The sequence below is a fragment of the Oncorhynchus keta genome, chromosome 25 (assembly GCF_023373465.1).
Source record: "Oncorhynchus keta strain PuntledgeMale-10-30-2019 chromosome 25, Oket_V2, whole genome shotgun sequence".
Taxonomy (NCBI): domain Eukaryota; kingdom Metazoa; phylum Chordata; class Actinopteri; order Salmoniformes; family Salmonidae; genus Oncorhynchus; species Oncorhynchus keta.
In genome coordinates, this window is record NC_068445.1 from 19,415,965 (window position 1) to 19,440,697 (window position 24,733).

At 41.8% G+C, this 24,733-nt stretch overlaps 1 protein-coding gene across 2 annotated transcripts in view; it reads right to left on the bottom strand.

The window, feature by feature from the left end:
• The window catches only part of LOC118357858 (tetratricopeptide repeat protein 28-like), a 330,099-nt gene extending 305,788 nt beyond the window's left edge, over positions 1 to 24,311 (bottom strand). Inside the window, exons 1-2 of one of the 2 annotated variants that reach the window (XM_052478794.1) lie at positions 23,987 to 24,311; positions 21,329 to 21,628 (exon numbers count right to left, since the gene is read on the bottom strand). In XM_052478794.1, coding sequence (XP_052334754.1) covers positions 21,329 to 21,628; positions 23,987 to 24,016 — 330 coding nt within the window. In that variant the 5' untranslated portion in view covers positions 24,017 to 24,311. The remainder of the gene's footprint in view (positions 1 to 21,328; positions 21,629 to 23,986) is intronic. The other variant, XM_052478796.1, reaches the window with a different exon arrangement.
• Positions 24,312 to 24,733: the final 422 nt, after the last annotated feature.

Below are 24,733 nucleotides of genomic sequence, written 5' to 3' on the forward strand. Positions count from 1 at the left end.
TAATAACCATTTAGCTGCAAAGTGCCCATCTTCTGCTGTGAAGGGCCAGCTCTCTGATACACATCTACTCCATTCAATTCCACTCACATGTATCTATACGGGTCTTTTTACAATGGCATTATATTCAAGGGAAACCAGTTAACCCCATATGAGCAAGCTTTGGTCGACTGTTAAGTCTTCAATGTGGTTATGATCATGCAGCCATAACAGTCATGCTTACCAGTATACTGCAGTCTAGAGTATATACAATGGCATCAAATGGAAATAAGAACATTTCCGAACTAAAGCTTTTGCATGCACAAACAGCCAAGCAACCATTGGTTGATGCAAGAATGGAAGTACATTAACATAAGCCAGCACAGTACCATCTCAGTTTCACCATTTTATCCCCTTGTTATTGCATGCTATACATCTTCTAAGGCACTAGCACTTGAAGACAGACAAGCATGTGTTTTATTACAGCAGAGAAGAAGAGGCGAGTGATTGTGTATAACGGCCACATTCTCTGCCTTGCTTTTGGGCCTTGCTGAGAGATATATCTGCTTATTGGAAGTAGTGAGGGCAGAGAAATTAAAAGCTCATGATTCCCCACGCTGTCTTAATTCATTATCAGTGACGAGAGGCTTGGGCACTACTTCACAAGCCTGATGCTGGCTTACGTGATGCCTTGGACTGGCTCTGTCCCTCTTTATTGACTTGGGAGGTTCAAACTACTGTCACTAGCTCTTCATAACATTTTCTCTAGTAGACTAGTGCTGTGGACTGTGGCCTCTACGTTCCAGGGATCTTCCTCACACTAATATAATTCCAACCTAAGCATTATTAACCCCCTCCATCTCCGTCAAAAATACCCTCCTTTCCCAATCTGTCCACCATGTCAATGTATTACCTTACCCTGCCAGCCTCACCACAGATGTATCTCCCTGAGTGCTGTGTATGACTACACAAGGATCTCCTCTCCTTTTATTGTGCTTCAGGTTAATATCAAGGATCCCAAGGACTAAAGCGACATAAGATTTGTTATGTTCTCTATGTCAAGGTGAGGGACAGCCACTCATGCTCATTTACAAATGCAAAAACACTTATGGGGTACCAAGGGTGTATTCGTGATCTGCAACATCTTAAAACAGTTTTAGTAGAATATCCACTCTAGTGGGGGGTCGATACAGTTACATATCGCAATATATTTGAGGACAACATTATATTGATATATATATATTTTTTAATTGCTACCGTAGGTAGCCGTAGATAGCACTAGTCAGCTGTACCTTAGCCAAAACTCTGGTATTTTTCATCCTATAACTTGTTCTCCATATTCTTTTAAAAAAGTGAGCCAACATGTTTTCAGCACTTTTATTTCCATGACTGATCAAAACTCATTTTATCATGCTCTCTCATCTCTCTGCAGCAAACATATAGTGATCAATATGTTTGGAACATGAAATCGCAGTATCGAATCACAATACATATAGAATCATGAGAATCCCAATACATATCGTATCGGCACCTAAGTATTGTGATCCTATCGTCATGTGAGGTTCCTGGCAATTCCCAGCCCTAATCTACTTGCCTTGTTTGTTATCAGTTACAGTTACAGAAGGACTAGAGCAAATCAATAACAATCATCCCTCAGGAGAAATTCATTAAGAATTCTCCTACTAGATATTCATTTCACTAATGGGCCTCTGACTGTTTTATAATTCAACAACCCGTCTAAGTTCTGGGGGAAACACTAAGTCAGACAACTTCATACGTGTCAAATATGTGCCATATTTTGGTCGACAACATGTAGTGAACACTTTTCAGCGTTAAGATACATGGGATGGGGGTTGTGTAAAACCAGACATTTTTACGGCAAACCCCTGAGGCATGGATGAATATGTTCTGCCATAAGTGTTGCTGAGGGAGATGAGAGCTGTAGAACTGAGGATGCAAATATGCAATTATGTGAAGTACATAGATGAAATCGAATAAACATGCCCGGGCTTAGGCTAAATGGGTAATTTATTCTATTTATGAGAGTCAATGAAAACTGTGGAAGTAATCAAAAGCATTCGGATATGTGATGTATTTATATTTCAATATGTGCTACTGAGCCCCTGCATGAGTGTCAACAAACTTAAAGAGGAAAAAACATGCTGGAACATTAAATGGTAATATCTATGCAACACACTCATTCATATCTTATGGTGCACAGACCCTCATGAGGAGACACAAATCAATGAAATCACACATATTAGTACACAAACATGTATTTTAACTAAGTAGTACATCTTTGTAAATATCTTAATATAGGCTAAACATTAGCATGTTCAAGTGCATGTAGAAGTATGCATGTGTATGTAGAAGTATGCATGTGTACACACACAAAATGCCTTTCAAAGTGTACCACTCTGTTTATTACAGTCTACTGAAGTAGTTGTAGATGCAGTCCCCCAAAAATACACATTCACACACATACAAACACAATTGCTGGAGGGAAGGGCAGCAGACTGTTGTTTAACCAGAAGTACTAAGTGCTACAATATGGTGGTCTTTGACTCAGAGAGATTGACTCTCTACGTTTCCATGAGAGGTTAAAGTGTCAGGTATTGCACCACAGAGAGAGAGGGCTCTACACCATGTTGCTCTTGATTTAATCAGTTGTGAATGAACCTCTGAGTCACAATACTCCACACTCCAAAAATACACTAAGGTTCCGTGTCTAAAAATTGTGACCCTGTCTATTGAAACAGGTCACTTCCGAGCTTTGTTGACAAACTTCCCAAATGGTTTCCTGTTTTCACTCCCTTGTGCGATATGACTTTCCCAGAACTATGAAGGCATGTAGAGAAAGCCTCAGGCTTACTTCCCTCCTGAGGTTACTCGTCTAGCATGGCCTTGAGAGGTGGAAATAGGTGAGAAGAGACCTGGAGTGGATTCTGTTCTTGAGAGTTATGACTACAGTACCTCAAATTAACTTCAATTAACTGTTAATAAGAAGAGCAAAGATGTTACCTGGAACAACAGGATTATTCAACATTAAACATCAAGAATTTTGTAAAATTGTCTTATTTTCCCCTTGCCTATATGTTTCCCAGCTCCATCCCTCTCTACCACCATCCCTTCCCCATGATCCACTACTCTCTATTCTATCCCTGTCCCTGAGCCAGTGTGTCGCATGGACTACCAGGAAATGAGCGCCAGGATTGAAATAGACCATGGTGTTGAGACAGAGCTTGGGCAGATGTCTGAATAATGGATGCCAGAAGATCAGCAGCGCCATTGTGCTGAGTGCGACTGCCTCTGTCTACCATGTCAAAGGGGGTTTGCACTAGTGAGCAGTGTAAAAGTCTGCAAGAGAACAAATTGACTGTGTCGCTTTGAGAGGTTTTAGAGGCAGCAGAACAATATTCCTTCTGCTGCAATCTGCAGTCAAGAACATTCCTCGTTTGTCCGACCATCTTTCTGAAAAATGGTTAAGACATTCCATTCCACGGAGGCACGTCCGGGATTGATGATACTCCAGAGAAAACGAAGACCACAGCCTCAGACTTTGACAAAGTCTCTGCTCACAAATGCAACAGACCCAAAAGACCTAACCATGAAACCAATAACTTTAGGAGCCGAACGTTCAACCAATAAACAATGATTCATATTACTTATTAATTACATCCCAGGGATGCATCTGTGGAAGACTGTCAAGGTAATTGCATGATCGCCTGAAAACGAACTTGCCTTCGGTTGAATACTCAGATTGTATCCATAACCATGCAGAGCATTTGTCAAGCTCACACACATAAACACCACCTGCATTCCATGGTTTGTCAGCTAATATGTCTCCCTTGGCACTTCCATGTTGCTGTTGCTGGTGCTTTTTTCTGCAAAACTCATTATGGGGAGAAAGAATTAGAGGCAAATATCTGGGTAAGACACAACAGTGAAGGCACTCAAACAGCTAATTATAATAACCTGACACAAGTGAGTAATTTAGCTGCCTCAAAAAGAGGCACGAGAGAAGCACTTAAGAAGAATGGATAAGGCTGGAGGCCATTACATAGACACATTACAACACAAAGTTTTGAGTTTTTCAGAGCTTTGGACTTAAACACAGAGAGTTCTATATGTTTTCAACTAGAAGTGGAAAGGGGTTAGAACACAGATATCGATACAGCCCAAGAACTAGGTCAACATGAAACCTTTGTATCCTATCTGTCAAAGTGCTACGGATGTGTGTATCACATTAATAAACTATTTATACAGTAATCATCTGTCATGAATCATATATGGCATAACAGTTATCCAATTACAGCTGAATTGTGAACTTAAATGCAGCTCTGGCTCAGCAAAGCAGATCTAGGTCATCCTCTAACTAAAGCCTTATTACATTCCATGTTATGGTTCCACATGAGCACAAATGACGAATTGGCCTTTTCCAGATACTTCATTGATCGCCTCAGAATGGCATAATGACCACTTATTTCTATTTCCTTTATTTATGCACCATTTAACAACCTTGTACTTTACAAACATGCACTTTGTCCAAACTGTAATGCTATTCCGAGGGAAACTGCAAAGCTCTCCTGACCTACGACAACCCTCTCTACTATAGTTGATTGGGTGTTAGAGGGGGTTTGATAACCTACATAATCACACAAGAGTATGTTAGAGTGAACAAAGAAGATTGACAGGTACGCAGGTAACCAAAGTGGGGGAATGTTTGCAAATGAGTCTTGTCTGGGCTTCCTGACAGAGTGATACCTGGAAGTCTGACACTCTGAAAATAAATAAGCAGCATGTTCACCCCCACCACACTGTCAACCCCTCCCCATCTCCTCGCTTCCCCTCTTCTCCCTTCCCCTCCTGCTTTTTTGGGGACCGAGTGGCGCAGCGGTCTAAGGCACTATATTGCAGTGCTAGAGGCGTCACTGCATACACGGGTTCGATCCCGGGCTGTATCACAACCGGCTGTGATGGGGAGTCCCATAGGGCGGCGCACAATTGTCCCAGCGTTGTCCGGGTTAGGGGAGGGTTTGGCCGGGGTAGGCTGTCATTGTAAATAAGAATTTGTTTTTAACTGTCTTGTCTAGTTAAATAAACGTTAAATAATTGTTTTAATAAAATGTCCTCTCCTCCCCATCCCTCTTCAGAAAAAGAAACAGGGTGCAAAAGTCATAAGGGAAGTACTTAAAGACATTAACCATGCATCAGCAGAATGTGTCTCAGAGAGTGGGCGCAGCACTCATTGTCCTCCCCACATTAACTCAGCTTGGTTCCTCGACTGTAGATCTGACATGGTTCCTATGCCCGACGGTAAGACTGCCAGGGGAATAGAGGGAAGAGCAGTGTGTTTCTGAACTGTAGAGGAGGATGGGAGTCGAGAGACAGAAGACTATATTATTTCAGCTCTCCTGTTCATTTTGCCATGCTAATGCAGGGTATACAGTATAAAGCAGTCACATAACAATGATAGATTACTAAACATAAACTCATTAATCCCAAACCTCAGCCACTCTCAGTCCATCCCACCTATCACTATAGACCACCCTCCTTTGGTTTCCATGTGCCATATATCAATTGTGCTGTGATGTTTTACAAAACATTTAAACCTTTCTAATCGTATATTATCCACAGATTGTGAGCTAAAGATGAAAACCTTTCCTACAAGTATTATTATATTATTTATTGAATTACTATGGTTTTCCAAATCATCCAACACTGCTAAGTAAGGCTCATTTTAAGTGCATGTTGTGATTTTTTTCACCATTCCTGTACCTGTGACCAGAAACAAGCAACAGTGGCAATACCAGAATAAATGATCTATTGATTGTGTCTTTCCGCAGCAAAATGTACAGAGCTGTGATTGTTGTATGCTCCATACATATAGCACTCTGTTGGTGGCAAGAATTTTATATCATTTAAATTGAAAACTCTAGGTGTTGAAACAAGTGTAGTTTTTTGTACCAGTTTATAAACCATGTGCCATGGAATTGAACATCGAAAATCTCATCCCATTTATTTTGCAACCTGTATGGTGCAGTTGTTAAAAATGTTGTCCTCAGATGAAACTGATATATTTTTCTAGTTATGCCAGTTCCTTTCAGCCAATTGGTATCTTTAATATATGGCAGGCAAACAAGTTACCTAAATTCTCCCTTTTCCACTTGCCTCCTCCATTTTTGTGGTAGTGCTGCAGTCAGTTGGTTGTAAGTTTGGATTGACCAGATATTCCCATATATTTTCAATAACTACATATGTGACATAACTCCTCCCTTTCTATCCATAATATCATTCATAAATATAATACCTTTTTTTTTTTAAATATCCATAAAGAATGTTTTTTTATGAATCAGTATATTTGAGTTTAACCATTACATTTGTTGTAATATTTGTTCTCTCTTTTCTGGAGGATAAAAGTGAAATTGTAACCATCTTTGTATGGCCTGTTTAAGAAAGGGCGATATTTCAAACAAAATAAAATGTTCAATTAGTAGGAAATGAGAAGTTGTAATCTGTGTGAAGGCAAAAGGCCATTTTTGAACAAAGGATGAGCCTTAATGATCTACTGGAGATCCATTTTGGGTTTAAGTATAATTTATTTACGAGAGAAGCTTTTAGTGAGAGGTTTAAAGCTTTAATATTTAATAATTTTAGCCCACCAAACTCATATTCATTATAAAAATAGGCACGTTTAATTTTGTCTGGCTTAGCATTTAGCATCTGCTCATGTGATTTAAAAAATGAGTCATCTGGAATAGGCAGTGCCATTAGTAAGTAAGTAGACTGTGATAGGACCAAAGAGTTAATCAATGTGATTTTTCCATAAATAGACAAGTATTGACGTCTCCATGGTTGCAGAATTGTATCTAATTCTGACTTACTAACTTACTAATTTACTATTGAAATTAATTGTGGTAAGTTCATTTACAATTGAAGTCGGAAGTTTACATACACTTAGGTTGGAGTCATTAAAACTAGTTTTTCAACCACTCCACAAATTTCTTGTTATAACCACTCCGCTAGCGGGCTGAAATTCCACAACATATGGTGATCGTTACATCAGTCATATTAAACATTCATGAAAATACAAGTGTCTCACATGTATCGAAAGCCTAGAATCTTGCTAATCCAACTGCATTGTCAGATTTCAAAAAGGATTTACTGTGAAAGAATACGATGCGATTATCTGAGCCTAGAGCCCTATAAAAATTTAAAAAATGTGACCAGCACAGGCGTAACATGATCACAAACTGCATTAAAATAAATTTTAAAATAAAAATAAAATAATTTGTCTGTTTGCAATTCCAATGCTCATTGTAACACAATGAATGATCTTTTGTTTGATAAAATCAATTTTTATAGCCTAACACGAAACATTTTGTGAACCGCTTGTGTCGTGAATTCCGTCTCATTCCATTTTCGATGACACATTCCAGTCATGTTTGGTTTCACTGCAATCAACTGGTCTGTTTGTAACACAATCAAACATGATGGGCCATTTCGCGGGAAGTACTGACTGAAAGAAACCGATTTGAAGACAACAAGTCATGACATCATTGTGCACCAATGATTTGCCCGCTGTTTCGTTGATTGACTGTCTTTTAACCCAATGACCACTGATTGTCTTGAAATCTAGCTGGGTGAGATAGCCAATGAGCTGAGCTAAACGGCAACACGCCATGTTTATGTGTTGCAAGACCAACCCATGTAGTAAGCTTCAGCGTAAAGAGAGTCATTCGCTATTGAAGTTTCATACTGGAAGAAGCTACGCATGTTACGCACTGCATTGTTTGGTGAACGCGCAGATTCAGCTGTTTATATATCAATCATTATGGCGACTGTCACGGTCGTCCTCCTCTTCATCTGAAGAGGAGAGGCGAGAAGGATCGGAGGACCAAAATGCAGCGTGATATGTGTTCATGTTGAATGTTTAATTAAAGAAAGAACTGAACACTGAAACACTATACAAAAACAGTAAACAAAATAACAACCGTGAAGCTAATGCGAGCTGCGCTGAAACAAGCCATCAACATAGACAATCACCCACAAACAAACAGTGCAACCCAGGCTACCTAAGTATGATTCTCAATCAGAGACAACTAATGACACCTGCATCTGATTGAGAACCATACTAGGCCGAAACATAGAAATACCCAAATCATAGAAAAACAAACATAGACTGCCCACCCAACTCACGCCCTGACCATACTAAATAAATACAAAACAAAAGAAATAAAGGTCAGAACGTGACAGTGACTAAGTCAGGGAAAGCTAAATCTAAGTCTAGATATACAGACGTACACACAATTTTAGAATAAATTGATTGGGAAGGTGAGACAGAGATTGTTGTAGGACGCTTCATTTAGCGATTGTGGAGGAATATTTTTGGAACAGGAGAGGACATCGTTTTAGACTGGTAAGTTCTTATCATGCTAATGCCCTTGTTTGAAATTAATAACATAAAATATTATTTGTGATTTTTTTTTACATTTAGAAGCAATATATAAACATGTAATGTCATGAAATGTGAGATGCGTGTGTCTGCCGCCCCACCCCAACCCACATGAAATAGCCTATTTGAGGCTGTTGAGGAGAGGGCAGGACCACATCAATGGCCAAAGTGAAATGGAGACAGTAGATAAAGCTGTTCTGTTGTAATATAATAAAGACAGTAGATCTAGCTGGTCTGTCATAATATAATAGAGACAGTAGATCTAGCTGAAATGTCATAATATAAAAGAGACAGTAGATCTAGCAGGTAATAATAATATATATTATTATATATAATAATATATTCAACCTAATATATTCAACCTTCAACCTTCAACTCTCTCTATATATCTGTTTATTATACCTATTGAAACAGGGCTCATATGTGAAACTATTTTAACTGAACATTTTCTTTCACAGTGACACTGACTCCGAATGGGAGTCTTATCCGGTGTCCTGTGCGAATTCAAGTATGCTCTCTCTAATTCTCTCTTTCTCTCTCTCGGAGGACCTGAGCCCTAAGGACCATGTGTCAGGACTACCTGGCATGAGGACTCCTTGCTGCCCCCAGTCCACCTGGCCTTGCCGCTGTTCCAGTTTCAACTGTTATGCCTTCGGCTATGGAACCCTAAACTGTTCATTTTTACTCTTGAGGTGCTGTTCTGTTGCACCCTCTACAACCACTGTGATCTCCACCCGGCACAGCCAGAAGAGGACTGGATCCTCTCTAGGTTTCTTCCTAGGTTTTTGCCTTTCTAGGGAGTTTTTCCTAGCCACCGTGCTTCTACACCTGCATTGCTTGCTGTTTGGGGTTTTAGGCTGGGGCTATATAAATTGATTTGATTTGATAGAGGACTGAGGGTCTTCCAAATATTGAAAGTGTGTAAATAGTTACCCATGTTATTTTGTAAATTTACATTTACATTTAAGTCATTTAGCAGACGCTCTTATCCAGAGCGACTTACAAATTGGTGCATTCACCTTATGACATCCAGTGGAACAGCCACTTTACAATAGTGCATCTAAATCTTTTAAGGGGGGTGTGTGAGAAGGATTACTTTATCCTATCCTAGGTATTCCTTAAAGAGGTGGGGTTTCAGGTGTCTCCGGAAGGTGGTGATTAACTCCGCTGTCCTGGCGTCGTGAGGGAGTGTGTTCCACCATTGGGGAGCCAGAGCAGCGAACAGTTTTGACTGGGCTGAGCGGGAACTGTACTTCCTCAGTGGTAGGGAGGCAAGCAGGCCAGAGGTGGATGAACGCAGTGCCCTTGTTTGGGTGTAGGGCCTGATCAGAGCCTGGAGGTACTGAGGTGCCGTTCCCCTCACAGCTCCGTAGGCAAGCACCATGGTCTTGTAACGGATGCGAGCTTCAACTGGAAGCCAGTGGAGAGAGCGGAGGAGCGGGGTGACGTGAGAGAACTTTGGAAGGTTGAACACCAGACGGGCTGCGGCGTTCTGGATGAGTTGTAGGGGTTTAATGGCACAGGCAGGGAGCCCAGCCAACAGCGAGTTGCAGTAATCCAGACGGGAGATGACAAGTGCCTGGATTAGGACCTGCGCCGCTTCCTGTGTGAGGCAGGGTCGTACTCTGCGGATGTTGTAGAGCATGAACCTACAGGAACGGGCCACCGCCTTGATGTTAGTTGAGAACGACAGGGTGTTGTCCAGGATCACGCCAAGGTTCTTAGCGCTCTGGGAGGAGGACACAATGGAGTTGTCAACCGTGATGGCGAGATCATGGAACGGGCAGTCCTTCCCGGGAGGAAGAGCAGCTCCGTCTTGCCGAGGTTCAGCTTGAGGTGGTGATCCGTCATCCACACTGATATGTTTGCCAGACATGCAGAGATGCGATTCACCACCTGGTCATCAGAAGGAGGAAAGGAGAAGATTAATTGTGTGTCGTCTGCATAGCAATGATAGGAGAGACCATGTGAGGTTATGACAGAGCCAAGTGACTTGGTGTATAGCGAGAATAGGAGAGGGCCTAGAACAGAGCCCTGGGGGACACCAGTGGTGAGAGCGCGTGGTGAGGAGACAGATTCTCGCCACGCCACCTGGTAGGAGCGACCTGTCAGGTAGGACGCAATCAAGCGTGGGCCGCGCCGGAGATGCCCAACTCGGAGAGGGTGGAGAGGAGGATCTGATGGTTCACAGTATCGAAGGCAGCCGATAGGTCTAGAAGGATGAGAGCAAAGGAGAGAGAGTTAGCTTTAGCAGTGCGGAGCGCCTCCGTGATACAGAGAAGAGCAGTCTCAGTTGAATGACTAGTCTTGAAACCTGACTGATTTGGATCAAGAAGGTCATTCTGAGAGAGATAGCGGGAGAGCTGGCCAAGGACGGCACGTTCAAGAGTTTTGGAGAGAAAAGAAAGAAGGGATACTGGTCTGTAGTTGTTGACATCGGAGGGATCGAGTGTAGGTTTTTTCAGAAGGGGTGCAACTCTCGCTCTCTTGAAGACGGAAGGGACGTAGCCAGCGGTCAGGGATGAGTTGATGAGCGAGTAAATGTATATATTTTTTTTCCCATATATTTTTTTATCAATAATATATATATATTTTTTTTTTTTTTGTATTTATTTTTTTTTCTATATTTTTGGGGGGGTGTGTGTTGGAATACCATTTTGGTATGTTATATATAGTTATTTGTTTCAAAATGTATACCTTCACTAATTTGGCCACTTGGGTACATTTGGGCTACTTGTGCGGGACACCTGGGTGACTTCATGATAAATGTCATGTAGAACACTCATTTTGGAAGTTATCATTCTGAAATTTTGGACAAGTACTGTTGCCCTCTTCTTATATGTTTCACTGAAATTGTCCCCATCATCCTATCTGAATATTTGTTTTATCTTGTTCATTTTAAAGATGATGATACAAAAATAAAAATAAAAAACATGTTTTTTTTCATTGTTTTATCTTAACCAGATCTATTGTGTGTTATTCTCCTACATTCAATTCACATTTACACAAACCTCAGAATGTTTTCTTTAAAATGGTACCAAGACTATGCGTATCCTTGGTTCTGTGCCTGAGCTACAGGCTGTTAGATGTGGGTATGTCTTCAGGCGGAAATTGCACAAAGTAGGGGGGGAGCTGCAAGAGGTTTTAACAAACTAGAGTTTTGGCAGGTCGGTTAGGACATCTACTTTGTGGATGACACAAGTAATTTTTCCAACAATTGTTTACAGACAGATTATTTCACTTATAATTCACTGTATCCCAATTCCAGTGGGCCAGAAGTTTACATACGCTAAGTTCACTGTGCCTTTAAACAGCTTGCAAAATTCCAGAAAATGATGTCATGGCTTTAGAAGCTACCTGATACGCTAATTTACATCATTTGAGTCAATTGGAGGTGTACCTGTGGATGTATTTCAAAGCCTACCTTCAAACTCAGTGCCTCTTTGCTTGACATCATGGGAAACTCAAAAGAAATCAGCCAAGACCTCAGAAAAACATTTGTAGACCTCCACAAGTATGGTTCATCCTTGGGACTCATTTCCAAACGACTGAAGGTACCATGTTCATATGTATAAACAATAATACCTAAGGATAAACACCATGGGACCACGCAGCTGTCATACCGCTCAGGAAGGAGACGCGTTCTGTCTCCTAGAGATGAACGTACTTTGCTGCGAAAAGTGCAAATCAATCCCAGAACAACAGCAAAGGACCTTGTGAAGATGCTGGAGGAAACAGGTACAAAAGTATCTATATCCACAGTAAAACGAGTCCTATATCGACAAAACCTGAAAGTTCTCTCAGCAAGGAAGAAGCCACTGCTATAAAACCACCATAAAAAAACAGACTACGGTTTGCAACTGGACATGGGGACAAAGATTGTACTTTTTGGATAAATGAAATCATCCACTCTGGCTTCAATGAAGACAAAGGGACCCCACTTGATTCCCTGCAACGATTTCCTGCAACGAATTCCTGCAACGATTGTCCACTATGCCGACCACGCTTACTGCACTGAAACATGGACTGATATTTGGGACTTTTGACCAACGTGTTCAGCCAGCACAGAAGAAGCATGCTACACCCGAGGAAAGTTAATCTAATCCAACTGGCATTTGAGGGAGATCTTACAAAAAAATAGAAATAGATGGGCTATATTCTATTAGGTCTATAGGTTTTTTGGTAGCCCATTGGTTTTCGTTGCTGTAAATTGAATTCTATGTGTCACACCCTGATTAGTCCAGGTGTCCCCCATCTTCCCCATTATCCCCAGTGTATTTATACCTGTGTTCTCTGTTTGTCTGACAGTTTGCCTTGTCCCTCAAGCCTACCAGCTATTTTCCCCTTGCTCCAGTCTTTTTCTATAGTTCCTGTTTTCCCGGTTTCGACCATTATATCTGCCCTGTCCCTGAGTCTGCCAGCCGTTCTGTACCTTTTGACTCTGATCTGGATTACTGACCGCTGCCTGCCTTTAAGCTGTCGTTTTGCCTGCCCCGATCTAGTAAAAAACTTTTGTTACTTCAACACTGTCTGCATCTGGTTCTTCCCTAAAATGTGATAATATGTATTAGAAACGTGTTTATGGTAGGCTGGCATTGCTTAATTGATTATGTGGGTCGAATTTGTTCCACAGAAGTGTATTGTACCATATCACAACGTGTTGCTGAACTCATGAGCGAGCGGTATGATTTTTCATGTTTGAAGTGTAGACAGCTGTTCATGGCTGCATTTCACTGTAGTAGGCTGTAGGCTATGTTTTTGGTTATTTGGATCTCCATTCGCCTTTCGTTTAGTGCGTTTGTTTACTGTTAATGTAACTAGCCTCAATATAGATTGTCATGCCTTTATCGATTTCTGATATTTAGTTTTCTAGGCCTACTTGGTACCACTGTTTTGTTCTGTTCACATTCATTCGCATTCACAGCTGTGTCGGTATTCCAAGACAAACTGCTATTCAGTATGCATGAATAACTTGGCTACTACTTTCAGCATTTAGTTTGCATTATTTTGGTAAGACAGCTGTGTGCATTGAATTCACATAGGCTGTCTGCAATAGGGTAATTGCTCTATCTAGCTTGTTGCCTATATTCATTACCAACACAGCCTAGCTGTAGGGTGCTGTCCATTGTGCTGATACAGCGCAGCAGAGAGAGGCTACAGATTTCAAAAGCACTCAATGATCTGGGAGTCTCAGCATTTGAACATTATGTTTACTGTGGTGTAGTGTGATTATATAAGCAGAGTTCAATATAATTCCAATGCAAAAACCCCCCAAAATGTTTCCCCCTCGCCGATTTCAACTACCCCTTTAGTCACTTTATCCTGGCACCGGATCTGCTTGAGAGGAAGGGCCAACACGGCAAGAAAAGGGAGTATGAGAGGGATCCAGGGAGCTAGAAGGACCGGGAACAGGTTCCTTCCTAAAATACTCTATGTATCACTGCCTGTAACACTGTCCCACTGTCAGAGGCAGGCCATTATGCCACAAGCACTGCACTGCAATTAGCAGCATTTCTCTTGATTTCAACAGTTCTGGTCAAATAGTAGCCAACAAAAATATATTGTTTCCTGCACTGAATACATTGTTCTCTCGTCTGTCCAATTTTGTGTAGACTTACAATGTTTCATAGCTTCTTAACCTACAGAATAGCTGTATGTGAAGGACTGAGAATGCTCTCTGAAATGAAAAGGTAAAGCCCCACCTGATATCAGTTGATTCTTGAAAAACTCTAAGCTCCTTTTTAAGTGACAGGAGATCAAGCTACTCATAAGCTCTTCTCTGCCATAGGACTGAACAGATTCTGCTCAGGATGACGTCAGCTCCCTGCTCTGACTCATCCATCCCCTCTGGACAGTCCAGTCTCAGACAGCTGTGGGGTGGCTGAAAGGTCATCACACATACTACGTCAAATCACATGACATCATCTGACATAAAACCCTTCCACTCTGGAAAGTGGTGAGCGTCAGAAAGCCCCCGTGGAGTCAAACACTTGTGATTTATTTCATTCATACATCAACCATGTCCAATTTTCAAATTCCCTCGCCTTTTTCAAAAGGTGATGTAACTAGTCTGGTCAGTGAAGACAAAACCAGACAGACAGGGAAGTGGCGCAGAGGAACAGGGGAAGGAGAGGTGATGAGATAGGGACTTTCAGACAGAAGGGCATGCAGACAGACATACTGATAAAACACAAACACAGAAAACATGCAGTAGTGCAGTACAGAATTGAAATAACAGACTTAGTGTGTGGTTAGAGCTTCATCTCACCCAACATAAACATTCATATTCTGCTCAACTTTATTCTGCTCAATGTATAGAGTCCTATAGACACACATGGCCCTCCACAGCAAAGAGCAGCACTAAGCTGGTCCACTTTTTCCAGACAGATAATTCTAGGTTTGTACCCACTAGCGCCGACCCTCTGTCGGTCCTGCTTTCTCTGACCTGTAATTACATGCCATTCATTTGATTGTTCATTAGTTCAACCCTCGCCTCGGCACAGCCAAACAGGAACCCCCTTATTAGTGGTTCATGACTTCTCTATCTCCGTGCCGGGCTTTGGGCAGGGGTGGAAAAAAGCTGTGCATAGCGGAGGAGTAGTGGGTGGCGGTACCAAGAAATGGGGAGGGAGGGGTGAGGCGGGGAGAGATGTTGAGCAATGGGAGTAGGAGAGGGGAGACCTTGTTTTAACTCTTTGCCCTGGCACTGCTACAGGAAATCCAGGCATGCACTGGGGCAAACAAGGGAAATGATGTCATGGTCTGGCTGGAACTTACAGTAGATTGAATAGTTCCCCTTTTTTTCCCACATTTACTCAACGTAAAAAAAGTATAAATATAGATTTTGCCTAAGCACCTATGTTTTTTTCCCTCTACAGGAAAACATCCAGTTACTCAAACTACAACAGGATGCTCAGAACAGGTGCAGGAGGAAACCAGCAAACAAACCACTGTTCACAATCCTAGAGAAACAGACAGTCCTTCCAAGTAATTCCAAAATATTCCCAAAAGCGAACGGATCCACACTGGAACTACAATAGGGCTGGCACAATTACAGTATAATCTCGTAACCGACAGCTATGGATGAATACAGTTACAAAAATAAAATAACCGTCAAATTGATGTGGAACGAACAGCTGACTGAAGGCAAGATGGGTGCAGTTGAGTCTGTTAAGAGTCCATGTTATGGCAGAAACAAAGTGATGAAACTTTGTTGCTCCTTGCTGAACGGAACAAACATGCCTTTGGTTGCACATAGAAATAGAATGAATAGAACAGGCTTGGAACCTCTAACCCTGGCAATTGACTCTTCGCTAAGTCCCACCCTAGAATTTTGGGCAACCAATCGCAGTGCTCCAATGGATAGTAACCGTCGTTAAGTCCGACACCTCAGACAAGCTCACGTTTAAATCACATCCAAGCCAATGGGGGATATGGCGCAAATTGATAAATAATTTAACAGTGCACCAGCAGAACTTGCTACTGTGATTCCTGAAATACAGAGCCTGTTAATGGAGAATTTTTCGAATCCCAAAATGATACTTTTGATACATTGTTTGCTAGCTCAGCTGGTTAGCTAGCTCTTCGCTGAAGAACGTTCAACACCGTTCTCATGAGCATTGTGCGAGTAACCGAAAAGTCTCTGGTTTGAATCTCTGAGCCGACAATGTGGAAAAATCTGCCCCCTTGAGCAAAGCAGTTAATCACCAACAACAACTGCTTCCTGGGTGTCGATGACATGGAAGTCAATTAAGGCACCCCCCCACACCTCTCTGATTCAGAGGTGGGTTAAATGCAGAAGACGTATTTCAGTTGAATGCATTCAGTTCTGCAACTAACTAGGTATCCTCCTTCCCTTTCTTATATTGAGGCGGAGTTGAGTATTGATAACTGGTCTTGTGATTTGCTAGCAATAACATTGAGTCACCATCAGTCGATACTTGTAAAAATGTTCATTCTGAAAAAGCTTAAATCACAGGAAGTTGGTGGCACCTTAATTGGGGAGGACGGGCTCATGGTAATGCCTGGAGTGGAATTCGTGGAATGGTATCAAATAAATTCCATTTACTCCATTCCAGCCATTATTATGAGCTTTCAGCAGCCTCCACTGGCTTAAATGTACCTATGTTTGTCCTGTTCAACTGTGGTCCTTCTGCAGGTTTTTCATTAAAACTTTGATCAAATTCAACCACTGACTTTTTCCTAATTTGTGTTGCTCAACTCAGCACGAATGAGTTTATGCCAATTGAATCTCAGCTTGCGTAGTACGTCAAGGCCGCTACGTCTCCAGTTTAACAAAACAAATGGGGAAAAAAGTTGGTGGTTGTGTTCGATAAAGGTTTTTATTAAAAGTATGAATTTAAGCACCACGGAAGGACCACAGATAGACCTGTACAGGTAAGCGTTTTTAGAATTGAAATTTTTACAAGTATCGACTGATGGTGACACAATGTTGTTGCTAGCAAATCACACGACCAGTTATCAATACTCAACTCCGCCTCGATATAAGAGAACAGGGTTGAGCGTTCCTCAGCTAGTTAGCTCTAAGTATCATTGACCCCCAAACATTGCTAAAGCTAGCTAGCCACTTCATAAAACTTGTTTTTTTCTAAATGTATGTTAGATAGCTAAGTTAGCAATGTTATGAATACAATTCCCATTTGCTGTCAACATCAGGATATGATTTGAGAGCACTAGTTTGCTCCAAAGCGGTTATAGCTTTGACTGCATTCTGACAGTGAATTCAGAGCCATTCAGTGGCTAGCTACACTACAAACATAATTTTATCAGGTTCCCATGAAGCAATTGTAATGACAGTCCACCACAATATACTCAACAGTTTCCTAATTGGCAACGGGTAGTCTGTGTTAAATGTCATTGTATATTAGAAACACAGTTTCAAATCATTGTGAGGGGATTTTGCCAATGGTTGAATGGGGAATTGGGCTTCCCGGGACAATGTTGTCTGAGGTTGCAACAGTACCCAAGGGAGGCGGGGTTAGTGAAGGGTAAATTTGTTCTGTAAATGGGTACACTCGCAGTGGCTGCTTGGTATTGTGATTTCATAGTTTCCATGGTAATATAGTTGTTCACTCAAAATATTTCTTGCTATTGGAACGGTTATTATGGTTACCAAAATTCTATGACCGTCACAGCCTTGTCTACTACTATACAGACACACTAAAACCCTACCCAATGTGTTAAGGTATGTATAACTACTGCAGCTCTCTGCCCCACAGCTACAGTACTGTGTGTGAAAATACTGGGACAGGTATCCCCTGTGAGTGAAATAAATATTTCAGTCTGGGAGAATGAAAGCGAGAAGAAAGGAGTGGGAGCTACATGTTTAATGATTATCCTGGTGACATCCAAAGTCAATTGTTTTATTCTTCACACACACTGAGATCAGATGAGTACTGGTTTAACAGACTGTCATGTCAGAAGGGCTGGATTATACCCTGCACTGGCGCTTTCTCTTTCACATGAAAAGCAGAGCGGCGTTGAGAGGGCGAGGGGTGAGGCGTTAAAATCGTTCCTTCATATTCCTTGTAGCATCAACAGGCAGTGTCATCACCCAACGGTGTTGAACAAAAACGCTGTGCCTTGTCAGGGTGACAGCATGGTGACAGTGGCTACTCCTCATACTGCATAATTACTGATGTGCTGCTGTAATTAAAGTCCCCCGTCACAGTCCTCATAGCCCTCCACTCTGTCCCCACACACTGACCTTTACCAACGCAAACACCGGCTCATTGTCTCAGCTCACCCTATACATCTTCCACAGGGATACAGATAAATGTCTGTGTGTATGCGCACGTCCAAGTGTGCGTGCATATACAGTATGATCGGGTTTATGTATGCCAATACCATAAACCTCAACTTCAGCACAAGTACCAATCAAATGTTCTCCTTCCAACTGACAAGCTGGTGTGTTGTCATTGTGAATTCAAGCCCTTTAGGTTGGAGGAGATTGAAGACCGTCGATGGGCAGATCATACCGCATAATGATGCAGAAGATGGCGTTGGATCCCCTTGACACAGAGCACTGCCACTCTACCTCTGCTTTCCTTTGAGCTTTCAGTCCTGTCTGTCAGTCATCAGTAGAGCAGACAGCCTGAGACAGGGAGTGGAGGAGTGATGCTGCAGAGGGCTGCTATTTGTTTAACGTGTCACTGAAGCAGCAGTGTTGTCTGTGAAGGGCCAGATGGAGAGGAGTTGTGGCTGTGGGCAGCATGCCAGTTGTAAAGACACTCTGACACTCCTACAGTGCTCTAACAACAACAGTGCATGAGCAACGGGTCACAAAGTAGTAACTCACAACTACAGCTGTGCGGTTTCGACCTTTTCATAGGCACACACACAGTATTTAATCTTAAAGTGTAGATGGGGGTTCAAGAGTGTGACAGCATTCCATTTGCAAAGAATGAAGCCTGGGGAGGCAAAAATGGAATCACACTAACACACATTCATACAAATGGTTTCTCTTTCTCACTTAAACAGAAGCGCACACACACACACGCATACATTTATGCCACTTGTCTACTGAATGACACTTCATTTTGTTCTATTTTCAGCCTCTTTGCATTCTGTGGGAGGGTGAAGGACAGAGGGCCTAAAGCTGTCTCAGGTCATTACGCCACATATTTTCTCTTTTCTTTCAGAGAGAAAGAAAGAAAAAGCTCTGGCGCTTTACAACAGCGGGATAAAACTGACGGGTTAGACAGGGCTTCCTCTCTGAGCAGATCGGAGTGCTGCCTGGCTATGGGCTTCCAGAAGCCGGGCTGCTCAGCAGTGCGTGCGGCGGTGGGGTGGGTGCAGCCGAGCCTGTCACAACCTGACGGGCCCATCCAGAGGTGCAGCCATGGTGAGGGATGATTGATGATAAACATGTACTCACACAGGATCTAAATGCCAGCACGCTCCTGTGATTTAATCCCCCCTCCCTCATCAAACACACAGCCTTTACGGATTGATCTTATGCCTGTGTAAACCAAACCCCCTCTCCTCTCGCTCCCTAAAGCCAATGACAAGCGTGTGAGGAGTGTGAGAAGGACTGCCATTATAATAGTCACAATCCATTTAGATCTTCTAGACTGGTTGGTAACCGAGGTTAAGAAAAGGTGCATTACTTATTGATTACTTCATTAGGCCATGATCAGCTCTGTCATTCCACTCAAGCATATATACCAATTTGAGACCAGCTATGTTCGTAATTGATTATTACCACATGTGTAACAAATAGACCTAGGCAAGCCAGTATTTCATGCAACTCACTGCTGAAGAATTTAAGGCTGAGTTATATATTTTTTCTTTATTTTCTTTGTCTGTACCAGACCAGAGGAACATTACCCTTGATCTTTCTTTATGCAATCATTATAGAATTAAAAATGTACCATCACTACTCAATCATCCATAACTAGACTTGTAAAGATAGGAGGGAGTAATTACACTTTTTTTCTCACCCATTGGCAAGATAACATAGAACAAATGTATTTTGTATTTAATTAATGTAATGTCTATTTCCTCATTAATTAGAGCACTATGGTGAAATTGCTACAGTTCCCATGTAGCCTGACTGAGAAGAATCTCAGAGCCTTGTACTGTACAATGGCTCTGAAGAATATGTGACAAGACTGTCTCCTAGTGGTGATCAGGCAGAGGATCAAATTCAACCACTGCTTGAGTGACTCACACCTGACCAAAAAGACTGATCCTTGACAATCAGATCTGGGACTAGACAGAAGCCGCAGTGTTGTAGTGCAAGCAGAAGCTAACCAAAGCATCAGATATAACATGGTGTGTAATAGGCTAGACTGTGTGCAATAATCTGGCTCTGGATTAACCATCCCCCAATCAGAGACCACAAAGAGGTCATTGTGCTGGCCTATCAAAAAGAGAGAGGGGAGAGATTTTGGCGATGGTTTTCGAGTGCAGCTTGCAGGCCTGTTCTCTGTCTGAATAGTTATTTCACACTGTTTATTTAGATGCAGTGATGTATTGTGATTTATCTGACATCAGAGCCACCACAATGTTCCTTCGCCTCTTCCATACCATTCCCACCCTAGTCATCAACTCCCACCGTGGAAATTGCTTTGACGCTGCTGGACTCTGTTCAATAACAATCAGTACTCAGAGATTTACGAATGAGAACAATGCATCAAAAAAAATTGCCATGAGAATGTGTTGGAGAATTGATTGATACAATCAATATGATAAATCAATGTTTACTTTGTGAAACAAAAATAGACTTACCTGGATATCAATCAAATACTTCCCTTGACCTCAGTCAGGTGAGCTGTGACCTGTGACTTCAGATGAGCTGAGATGAGCATTACAAATCAATCACACACACACACACCCAAACAAATTAATGTACACACTTAAACACACACACACACACACACTAAAGACACAGCTTAAATACAGCTCTTTCTGCCTAATCATTCATCCAAGACGCAAGTTGGGTGCTGAGAGGATTGGCACCCTACTCAGCCTCTGTGGGTGAGCAATGTGAAATCTATGGTAGGTCAAACCACATGCCCCAGACAATACCACAGATAAGACCTAGCAAATATTCTACCTTACCTTCCTCAACCTTACATTGATCAACTCCGCTTATGCACAATCAAAACGAGCAAAGCAAATTAATTATTCAGCAAGCTATTGCACATAGGTCCTAATACCAAGTGGACGTCCATTCATGTAACTCAGACTTGCACTAGTCTCCCATAACTCTTCAGTTCATGTGCAGATCTTAAAACCCATAAACAGTACATGTGTAATACAAAACCATGCACTGTTCTGTTTTGGAGTGAATTTAGCTGTGTTTCTGTTCTCATAAGTCCTCTTGTCCCATGTTTGAGGTTAAGATGCAGTGGGTGGTTCAGACAGACTCACCTTGGGCCACTTGGGGTTGAGTAGACGGGCCTTGACAGCGTCGTCCAGGGCAGCCTGGTAGCATCCCAGTTTGTGAAAGGCTGCTGAGCGGTTGCTGTAGAGGATGCAGTTCTGTGGGTCGGCTCGCAGGGCGTCGCCATAGAGACTCAAGGCAGCCTGGAAGTCGCCGCGTTGGCACGCCTCGTTGCTCTGCTGAACTCTCTCCATGAACTCTTCCTTGCTGAGGCCACATCTGCCCCCTTCCTCTTCACCCACAAGCCGTGCCGCACTGCCAACTGTCCGGGAGCCGAAGATCGAAAACTGGAGATAGAGGGCAATGAGGTGGAGAAGTTCCATAATTAGGCAGGTCAAAAGGACTGCAAAGTGAAATCATTAAATACAATTTAAAGATGGAGATGAGAGCAGAAATGTTTTCTGCTTTTACAAATTCTTTGGGGTTTAATTTAAACACTAAGAGAGAGCTTGTCCTATCATTGATTCAGCAAATTTCAAAGCCATGTTGGCAAACCGGCAAAACCCCCTGACTCATGAAATAGACAAAGACAATACCTTCAGGCAGTAGTTCACAATAAAACAACTAAAGACTTAGAATTACTTCAGTAACACTGCAGATCCCAAAAATACAGCTTTGTTTCTTTCAAACTATTTAGGAAGTCTTAGAAAATGACTGGTTTTGAAATGTTGTGTCAGCTGACCAGAGATGCTTCGTTAAATACATTATTCAATGAAAAAACTCTAGATTGTCAATCTGATGGAGCCGCTTCCACAATACCTCATTCATACCACACCTCCTCCAGCTGAATTCTGGGATAGGACAGAGCAGCAGTCAGCATGGCTGGTAATTACTTCCAGAGGGTGAGAGAGTGAAAGGGAAAGATAGGAGAGGAAGGATAGACGTTGGCTATGACTGAACTACATTCAACATCACACTATTGTGGAAAGCATTAACTGAACAACAATCAACATCACACTATTGTGGAAAGTGTGGTTTTGTCATTCCTCACTTTGCATCCTTCTGCAAAATGTTAATCACGATAATTACAGCATCAGTTAGGGCAGTAAAAATGTATGAAGCTCAGATCTGGACAACCTGTACGCTAACTACCATCCTCTGTTAAATGTCCTCCTTCTGAGTGTTACAACTGGAGTGAAAGCATGTTGTAGTAGGATAAATAATGGGATTGGGGTAAATTTAGGCTAAGTGGGAGTGTTCATACAGTAGCTGGTGCAGCCACCCACTGGTAAGAGATGTTTATGATCTAAGAATGTACATCAACCAATGGTGAATAACAGACTGGGGCCTAGTATGGTTTGGGGGCTGTTTTGTTGCTGTTCAGTGCATGTGTTTGTCATTGCATTTGTGTTGTGAGCTTGTGCATGCAAGCTTTTCTCTGGGTGTCTGAAAGGGGTGGAACACTGGAAGCAGAGTCAATTTTAAACACTTACCCATCATCATCTGAGACAATTTTGCCTGTTTGTTATCAAAATTAATATACTGATGATATACCATTGGCCGTCATTGTATTCTTATTAACCACTTTTAACACAATCTAAATTTGCTAATGGATGTGTGATTGAAGGTCCCCTCTATGATCTAGACTAGGGTACGTTCTGGTCTCTGGCCCAACACATCCTGGGGTATCTGTGTAGGCACTGCACTGGACAGGAAGGGTGGAGAGTGAGGGAGAGAGTGCTGTGATAATGAGAGCCTAGACAACTAGGGGTCCCTATAGACCAGTTGGATAAAGCTCCCTTACATGTCATTCCCAAAGGACTGCAGAACAGAATGAAGGAACACATACAGGCTACTCACACTAGTGGACCACCACACAGGGGCTGTTCAGAAAGCTATTCAGATATTGAACTCATGGTGAGTAAGACGCACACCTCCACCAGTGTGGTAGTTTATGCCTTCACACCAAAATGAAAACATGTCAAAAGCCAATGATAACATGATCTGCAACAAATTGAGGGCATGAAAACTGGAGGGAATAAGAATCGTTAATGCATCCATCTAAAAATCGAACTGAATTTTGAGGTGCTTAGCAAATCCCTTAGCCATGAAATGTTGCATGTGGTTCACCAGGACTCTGTATTTACATAGCAATATCATTGAAATATATACATACAGTGTGACTACACAGTGTTAGGCTACTGTAAATATATACATCTATTATTATTACAACTGTCTGAACTGACTTCTAAATCAACTCACAATAACTGTGCAAAAATGTAAACACAATGTAAAAAAGTAGTCGTTTTAACAATGTTTCCCTGCACCTTTTCACCATTGTAATAACTTAGTAACAATGTTTCCCTGCATTGTTTGAGTTTGAGTTTATTTTATTTTTACAGGGACAGTGCACATTGTAGTTACATAATGTCTCGAAATTAGATTTTCAGCATTAATAGCGTCATCCAGAATGTTGTTCGGGACCATTGTGAGCATTGACCCTGCATCCTTTTGGTTATAAACTGACTCTTGTCGACTCATTTCATCCGTAGCCTAAGCATGAAAAATATTTGCAGTGACCATATTCAGTCGACAGTGCAATAGTAAATGTGATAGCTATTTGACAACTATTCACTAACAAAATGTACCAATATGGTATATCTTTGTAAGTCATGTAACTTTCTAGCAGTTTTTGTGCTCTGTACCTTTTCCTTAAAAGTTGCTTGCTTCTCCATCCTGTGTGTTTGTAGGCTACTTGTCTTCTGCAGCAGGCTTCTATGATCCCATGATAAAAGTCACTAAATACAATGCCAGTGTATTCTTCAATACGTTTTCCAATTGTTTCCGAAGGTTGTCGGGTAGTCGAGAAACTGTAAAAATATTACGTCAAAAGTATTTTTTGGAGTTCTATAGAAACTTTTCTCAAGGATAGTGCGCCATGTTGTCAAAACTTTTTTATTTTTTTCCTTGCCTTTTCCCCTGTTGCCATAGCGGATTTCTGTGCTGCAAACGTATCTCGAGACAGTTTACTGCAGTCTACCTCGTGACATCAGAGGGGCGTTAGCCTACATTTTCATTATTCCCTACACCTGTGTTTTTACTGGTTTAATGTGTGGTATTTATTATAATCCAAACAAATTGATCTTGAAATTCATATAAAGAGTCTTCAACACAGTGGAATGTCACTTCTTGCTTTTCTCCCGTGAGACCCTGATTGGAAATGCTCTTTGAGAGACAGATTATTTTCCATGGCCCCCAACGCTTGTCTTGAAGTGTGTTAAATGTTTCAATATCCCCATGCATGACAGACAGTTAGCACTGGCATAGCAAACACATATCGTCAGCCACGCAGATATCATGTGAACAATGTCATAAGCATAGCCGCGGGGACTAGGGGTGCTGAGGGTGCTGCAGCACTCCCTGAAAAATCAGAGTTAAGAAAAAAAAAATAG